The sequence below is a fragment of the Pygoscelis adeliae genome, unplaced genomic scaffold, assembly GCF_000699105.1.
Source record: "Pygoscelis adeliae isolate BGI_AS28 unplaced genomic scaffold, ASM69910v1 Scaffold93, whole genome shotgun sequence".
NCBI lineage: Eukaryota > Metazoa > Chordata > Aves > Sphenisciformes > Spheniscidae > Pygoscelis > Pygoscelis adeliae.
Window position 1 is genome coordinate 1,390,658 of NW_008824469.1, and position 8,643 is coordinate 1,399,300.

Consider the following 8,643-nt stretch of genomic DNA (forward strand, 5'->3'; position numbering starts at 1 on the left):
GGGGGGGTGGTGTGTGTGGTGTGTTTGTTTCTTTTTTAAAAATCAACTTTGCACAGGGCTCTTAAGAAATCATAAGTGTTTGCAATACCAGGGCAAACAGTGGTGTGGGTGGTGTGTTTGTTTATTTTTTAAAAATCAACTTTGCACAGGGCTCTTAAGAAATCATAAGTGTTTGCAATACCAGGGCAAACAGGTTCCCTGGCTGCAACTCAAACAGGAAACAGAAACTGGCTTAGCCTGAAAGTAATTTGTTTTCTGAATTAGTTTTCAGCTATTCTTTCCCCATCTGGTTTAGTACCTAGCAACAACACTTCCACTGGCACAAGAAGGGATCACTTTTTGCACAGGAATTCTTATTCACACTAGGTTCAAAATGCTGAAGCTGTAGCCTAATTTTCAGCAGGCAAATCAACTACAGTTGTGTTAAAGACCTTGCACTCTGTCATTAACCCAGTAAAGGCAGGACGAGTACAACGAAGGAAACACAGATTTCCACATCAACACTTCCTGCTTTACAGCAATCCCCAAATATGAGAGCAGGCTGCCCAGAGTTAATGTCCTCTCTCTAACAACTAAATCATATCCAGATTCCAGAACATACTTCAGATGTTAAGAATGGAAATTATGGTTAATACAGAGCTATTTGAATTACTCTTTGCATTAGTAACTTTTTCTTTGGTTTAGCTACATTATTTTTTTCCAGTAAAAGTTATACATCAATGCAACAAATGAAAAGCTGAATAATGAGGAGTTACATATCAGAAACCACAATTCTTTTAAATATGTACTTTATCTCCCTGTATTTTCAACATTTCTATATACTAACATGAAGTATTTCCAAATACTTGTTAGTGAAAGGAAAATTACTGCTCAGCTTCAAGTCAGCTAGGCAATTAAGTACATGCTTGCTGAATATGGCTTGGCTATACTGGGATTTGAGGGAGACAGACTTCTTATCAGAGATTTCCAAGACAGCAGAGGGCTTGCATGCTGTTTTAACCTAATCGTCTTTGAGAAGGAGTAAACTACAGAAATCTAAAGGATCTCTCCTTTTGCACTGGAACATCCATTTTGGGGTATAATACTTCAGCTGATGTAGTCACTTCACTGAGTTTGATTTGCTTTGACTCCTCCAGAATGTCAAGGAAAAGAACTTCTAAGAAAACAGGACAACGTGAATTCCTCCACAATTATTATATTCCCCTTATGGATATTGATGTCTACCATGAGCTTTTTTTTTTGATGTTTACAACTCGATTTAACAGCCTGGGACATGTCTTCTTCAGATGGAGGGGGAAAAAAGGGAAAAAGTTGTAGCTGACTCTTGCAGCAAATGTACTACAAGTATTTTTTTCCTGCAGAGGTCCACAGGAACACAACTCAGATGACATATCACATACCTTGAAGCACTGTCTGTCTGTTTTGATGTTAAGGAAACTTTTTTTTTATATATACAAGGTCTTTTGGAAAAAGATGTTTTCTGCCCCCTGAAAAAGCAAGCCTGCTTGCTTTTGCATCTTTTCATCTCCACATCTACTGCATTGTTCAGCACCTAACATGAGTTACTCTAAGCAAGCCTGCATTTGAGAATATATAGGCGATCACCTCACAACCCTACTTGTTTTTTGCAGTGGAATTTCTTTTTTCTGACAAGCATCTGAACGAGTGTCCCAAACACTTAGTTTGTATGCAACCACTATTCTTCCTAATGTTACCTGAATTAAGGAAAGATTCTGTAGGGCACCTGTTGTCGTATCCAGATAAACCAGGGATCCATACATTGGAAGCTTCTTTTATTACTAAATCTATATCTATTTTAAAGACATCAGTTCTCCCATAGAAGTTTGGGGGGACTCTACATATGGGACCATGTAGCATTAGGTAATTCTAACTTTAAGTGCACAAAAGACTGGTGAAACAACTAGACAACAAAGGAATAAGAAAATAAGCTTAAGACATTTTTTCTATCCACATAAAACAATACAGACCGTGCTCTACAGCTTTAAACATCTCTTCAAGATTTCTTTGCACATACAGCCTTTAATCAAACTACCTCATCCCAACACCACTGGCTATGAACATCTGATGCAGTAGTTTGCTGTGACAGAACGCAGAAGCAGTTGTGAAGAGTTTACAGCTTCTTTTCATGTAGAGGAATAGTACGAACATCTCAGTAGGAACTGAAAAACGTTCCAACAAAGCTTAGCTGTTGGGAGATGTCAGTTTGTCAAGGCTGAAATGCTTTAAACCCAACATTTCACGTTCAACAAACTTCCAGCAAATTTACATTTGTGTAATGCAGAAAAGAAGCCGAGGTGAGATGTGAATTGGTAAATGCATTTCTCTGGCATTTAAACATTTGTCAGAATGGCCCCTTGTTTCTTGATAACCCAGATTAGGCAGAAAAAAAGCTGTATGATTTTGCCTTTTTTTGTTGAAGGTATCATCCCAAACCAGCCAGTTGCCAACAACAATAAACAAAACAAATTGAACAGATCAATTCAAGGTAACTCCTATTAAGTACATTTTAAAATCAAAGTTAGGGGAAAAAATTGAACAGATTGAAATACTCCAGTGTAACATTCCACAGCCTAAGGTCACACACAAAGTTCAACAAAGTTGAGCCACATTTGAAGTCCATTCTAGAATGTAATCTTAGCTGATGAGCTGTGTCTTACCCATCTATGAATTTGCCCTTAAGGACATACTTTTGCAGTTAAGTATTTGAATAAGGCTCCCAAATGAGCTTTTGTATATCATGAATTCATTGTTCTGCTGAACTGCAATTCTACACTACTGGAGGCTCACTGTTTTCAAGACGCAATTCTCAGTGGTTGTTTTCCCCATATACCCATAATCATCATGGCATTGCTATTACTAAGAACCTCCACAAAGTATCCAATAGCAGTCAGTCCAAACTGCAAGAACCGATGAATGTGGGCAGCATTTAGTCACTGGAGTTCTGCAATGGTACAGTCAGACTGGGGCGCATCTCAGGCCTATGATGCTACATTGTCACTTACAGGGGAAATTCTGTGCTGAGGTGGGACTTAAATTCCATCAAGCCTCTCATCCTCTTGCATAACGTATTACTGAAAAGTTACTGCTGTCAGTATAAATAAAAAAAAATGACATGGAGCAGTCCAGTTGCATTTGTACCTTTGATGGAGATGGAATGGCTAAGCAAGCTACAGTAAGTGACAGGCAGGTCTTTCACAACCGGTGCTAGCTGTAGGCTCTGAGGACGGTTTCCAGCAATTACTCAGCAACAGCTCAAATCTACAGTCCATAGTGCTGAACAGCAGTTCAGTGGCAGAGAAAAAAAAAATATTAACAGATGAATGGATTATTCAGCCAAGTTTACTATTATTTGCACTAACCTGGCGATTTAAGATATTTACACCTGAATTATTATTAGACATGACATCAGCAGAGTCTGGGATCTACAGCATGGGACCCAAAAGGGTTAAAAACCAGCAGACAAGAATCCTTGTCTGTCCATTAAATGTCCATTTAATTTTCATATTCCTGTGCGTACACTGTCTTATACTGGCATATAAATTACAGCTATGCATCACTGACATGCTGTGCTAGGAATTGCCCCAAAACGTCAAACTACAATTTGATGATTCAACGGGAAGACTTAAGGCAAACAGGGGAAGTAGGGAGGATAAAATGCTAAATTTAATCTGTTCTACTTAACAAACAGAATTTGGGACTTTATTACTATCAAACTTAGGATATGCTGCTTCTGTAATTTGCATTAATAAGATACAGGAAAGTTAAAGCGATGCCTTCATAGGCATCAGAGAATTTTGCCACGCAAAGAGGACATCCCAGAAGATCTCACAGAGATCCTTGAGAAAAAGGCAAACAAGTGGTTAAAAAAAACGATGCTGACTGGAAGACAACAGGGCTCTAGTCTCTGACAGAAATAGCCAGGGATAAATGGCAAATCTTTGTTTCCATTGCTACTCCAAGAAAACACATCTCAGCCCAACTCTAGCTGTCAGCCAAACCCTGCCCTCACTTCACCTTAGTCTCTCTCACACTTTCTTCAACTTGGCCCTATGTTTTAAACTCTCTTTACACAGAAAGAGGAGTCAAATTCTTCCCTAAAAAAAAAAAATATATCAATCCACCTTCACTGCAGAATTATTATCTGGTGGGGCAGTGCAGGACAAACAATAAAATCCATAAGATTTTTCTACACAAGGTTCTTATCATAACCCCAGAAATGCTTTCTGTGCCAGGGCATTTGTTCCTGTCCTTGTTTTTACCTAATGGAAACGTAAAAAATTATATTGTGAATAAAAAGAAATTGTATCAAAATAACAGTAAGACAATTCTTCAGCTTAATGACACACGCAAGTAATTAAAACCTAAAATCAGATGTCCGTTACAGTGATCGTAAATCTGGTAGACATACAAATATCATTCTGATTATACTTAAAGGCTACATACATAGCCTTTAAATAAAGAATACAACATAAACAATGTATCACCAGCTTTCTACTGCCTTTTCAAGCAAAGACTAGTGTTTCAAGGCAGTTTCCCACTTTTCTTAGTAGGTGTACGTTGAATCGGTTATCAAAAATGACCCATGCTCTATTACATCAATCCAAATATAAAAGGTATACAACATAATTAATTAAAAAAAAAGATGTTTAAATTACAAAACTTAACTCCCTTTTAAAAGGGTGAAATGATACATCAGCATAAGCATTAACAGTTCTGAATTTAGGAAGGGCAGCCAAGTAACATGGCACATCACCAACAGAACACGTAATTCCTGGGTGATCAGTGGCATTATGCGACTACTTCTGTTACTGCCTATCACTACTCAGGGGAACAATCAATTATTGAACTGTTAGCTTTCTAAAGACAAGGCCCTGAATAGGGCAAAAGAGCTGCATGGAAATCTCACAAGCTCATTTTTTATTTAGCATGACTGTAGTTCTTGAAGTTATGGAAAGATAAGCTACAAATATGTTGTTAAAGACCAAATGTTTTTTTTAAACACTGGCAAAACATAATAGATTAAAGCCTGCCAAATTAACCATTTTATCTTGGTACTGCGAAGATCTTCCTACAGTATGCAAAACTGCATGTGAAGAGCTTGTCTACAGAAGACACTCAATGAAAAGAAAGCTAGAACATAAATTTACATTACCTTGACCAAGGAAATAGTAGAAAAGTTTTGAGTATTAGCAGAAGTTACAATTCATCAATCAAAAAGCAGACACAGAGGCTGCAGAGGAATCTTACCAGAACTCGATCTCCAATTTTGAGCTCCCTTTCTCCCTTCTTCAGTGATCCAGCTTCAGAGAGATTTGATACAGATTCACTTGCAGTTTTTGAAAGATTGCTAATCTGAGAAGGAGTTGAATGTTCCTTAGCAGCAAGTGGTGAAGTTTTTTGTGGAATTCCTGAAGGGGGAAGTGCAGCAGCAGATGAAGACACCAGACTAGCAGCTGATGTGGAAGTTGGTGATGTAGCTCTAGAAGCATGAGCTGTCTGTGTACCATTAGCTTCATCTTCTGTCAGCACTTTTCTTGTCAATTTTGATGGTCTTGTAAATATTCCCCTCAAGGGTTCACACTGGAAATAGCGAACTCCAGCCACAGAACCATCATTCTTACCAATTGGTTCATCTAGAACGATCCCTGCCCACTGTCCTGGAGCAAACTGTGTTTCACCAAGGAACTGAATAAAGCCAGGTTTATTTCCGTTGACCCAAACACGCTCACCAACTCTGAAATCATCCACAAACTCTTCATGTGCATCTGCAGTGGTTGCACTTGAGGCCTTTTCACCGGAAGCTGCTTTTTCTGCTGGAGCTGGAATCAAGCACAATGAGAAAGCAACAGGAATCAAATACACTAATATTCCAGAGAGCATCATTACTTAGTTTCAATGTAACAAGCGTTTGGAAAAGCATGATTTCTAAAAGGAAGAGCACAGTTCCAAATTTTCTTACTTATGAAAACACTGTAATCTCTGGAATACAATAATTCAAAATCTAAGGACAGAGACACTGAATGCATTTAATGTAGGTTTTGGTAAAAATCTTGTAAAGATTACAAGTCTTACCTCAAAAACTACCCAATCATTTTTATCATGACAAGGTTTCTTTAAGGAAAACTGCTTGATCACATCTGATTAGTAACTTCAGATTTTTTGCATGTTGTACACATCCTTTTCGTTACATCAGAAATACAAGCAAAAATGCCTTGGTATAAATAGTAAAAATAGTGTATACTCATAGCTTTCAACGTACTTTTTGTTAGAAGATAAAAAAAAATGAGGGAAAATTTAAGACATTTAAATATTCCTTACCAGCTGCAACAGATGCAGGTGTTTTCAGCAACGTACTTCCATGCTTGATGGTCTTTGAAGGAGCCTTAAGTCCACTTGGTTTTAACATACTCATCTTTTTGCAATACCAGTGTTAATCCTCTTCGTCTGTAGCAACTATCTTTTTCCAAACATGGATAAAATATATTATTCGAGTTTTTCCAACTCTGGAATAAACCTGTATATAAAAATATTAGACACAAACCAAAAATCAGTATTTTAACTCCTGCAGAAGAAACTTCTATAATATACACATGGTCTGTGTATGAAATGCATGACAAAAGACGCTTTACAATAACAACCAGAAGCATTTCCCAGGATAGCAACTCCCCATCTTTTGAAGGCCATTTCCTATTCAAAGACACCAAGTCTGAACCTAAAACATCAAAATAACTCACTTCACTGAATGCTGCTGTATTCATCTCGAGTTTTAAACTAAAAGGCTATTTTAAGAAAGAAAAACAAAGCCCTGAATAGCATTACTAACATTACACATAGATTATAACTACTCTGCATACCCAATTGTTTTCAGTCACATTTTTCAAGTGTTGCGATATCCCAGCAAAAACAACTTGAGACTAGAGAACTAACTGCAAGAGAAATCAAGAGAACCAGGAATTTCAGGATAAGAGGTATAAAGTTTTTAAGAGAGATTGGAACTGAAAAATTAAGATTGATCAACAGAGTTAGATGATGACAACTAAAAAGTAAACATCCACCTCAGCTGTATGTGATCTTTTAGATCACAAGATGGACTGGCTCGCAGTCCCCAACGCAGTGCCCCAGCTACGCTCCTCTGGAAAGAGGAGGAGGGACTCTTCCCTACGTTGCTAGGATAGAGCGCTGCTCTGACTTGGAAGCCAGCTATAAACTTTTCAGGGAAGTATGTCATAAGGGTTTTGCCACAGAAGGCATCTTCCTTCTGATTACAAAAGCTTTAGAAAGGCTTTTTCATCTATAATGAAAAATCTGTTTGGGTTTTTTTTTTTCTATAATGTGAATTCAAAGCCAAACTGTAAGGTGACTGGTCTCCCCACCATCTTCAAAAGCATAAACTGTTCTGCATGAACACAGCTTGAGCACTTGCTAAGCTTTATATATTAAGGCACTGACAGAACTGCTATGCCCACTTAAAAAAAACCAACAAAACAGCACACATCTAAACAAACACCTAAAAAAAAAAAAAGGAAGCACAGACATGTAGCAATAGACTGTTAGCTCAACTGTTTGCTCAGAACATGACAAACAAGAACTGTAAAGCAGGTCTCGGTCCTGCCGTTTACTCAGCATTTTGGCACCCATCAGTACACATGCACAGGCAGAAAGCTGGCCAACTGCAGACTTCCCAAAACCACTATTAGCGGTGCCCAGGTGCGCATACTAGGCATACAGTATGTTTAAAGGCAAAACAAACACTAGTGAAGGAGAGACTGCTACGCTACAGGAAGGAAGACTAAAGAGACAAGCCAACCGTGTCTTTTACCTACCAGTGTAAGTTTTACCCCTCATGTATTACTAATAGCCAGCACATTAATGTTCCTAAAAATCAATTCACTGGGGGTGGGGGGCAGAAGTATCGGGCACACTGCTTTGTGAGCCTAAATAACAAAATGAAACATTTCTTCTGCTATTTCAAGATAGGCCATGCCAAATTCAAGCCATTTTCTAAGTCTGCAAAAATGTTATACTTTACACAGCATTTAATTACCATTAACAGCATTAACTACCACCTTGGCTGTTTGGCGTTTGTCTACAATTTAAGTTATGCTCCATGAAAACTCTGAAGTAGCACTGTGCAGATTGCTGAACGTTTTTTCTAGCATTGCCAGAAGTCACCCACCCATCTGCAGAGTTATGACTACTGAAGAGAAAAATTTCTCCATTGTTTTTGCAAGATGTATGCCAGTTTACTATTAATTTTTAAGTGGGAGCTTTCACATTCATGAACGTGAAAGCAGAATTAGCTCTCTAAAATGAAAGCAGAAGGATAGGCATGAAATATGACTAAGCAGTGAAAGAACTGAGAGACATACAGTTATACAGAAGAACAACTAGAGGATCACCTAAGATGTCACTCTGGACACAGCAGGAACGCTGGGGTTTTCCCCCCCCCTCCTACTACGTACCTCCCTCCCTGCTAAATCCAAGTGCATCATAATTCTTCATATTTTTTTTAGAAATCATCTAAAACTGCACTTCACTCTTACATGCCAAGGACTTGAAAAGCCTTCCTTTTCTCTCTTACACACATGCCACCTTCTTATTCTTCCTCACGCTGCAGGCCCT

At 38.2% G+C, this 8,643-nt stretch overlaps 1 protein-coding gene across 4 annotated transcripts in view; it reads right to left on the reverse strand.

Annotated features, from left to right (window-relative positions):
• The window catches only part of CLIP1 (CAP-GLY domain containing linker protein 1), a 62,340-nt gene extending 55,230 nt beyond the window's left edge, over positions 1-7,110 (reverse strand). For 3 of the 4 annotated variants that reach the window (XM_009321194.1, XM_009321192.1, XM_009321191.1), the window contains exons 1-3: positions 7,077-7,110; positions 6,340-6,535; positions 5,269-5,840 (exon numbers count right to left, since the gene is read on the reverse strand). In XM_009321194.1, the coding sequence (XP_009319469.1) occupies positions 5,269-5,840; positions 6,340-6,433 (666 nt within the window). In that variant the 5' untranslated portion in view covers positions 6,434-6,535; positions 7,077-7,110. The remainder of the gene's footprint in view (positions 1-5,268; positions 5,841-6,339; positions 6,536-7,076) is intronic. The other variant, XM_009321193.1, reaches the window with a different exon arrangement.
• Between the last annotated feature and the right edge of the window lie 1,533 nt (positions 7,111-8,643).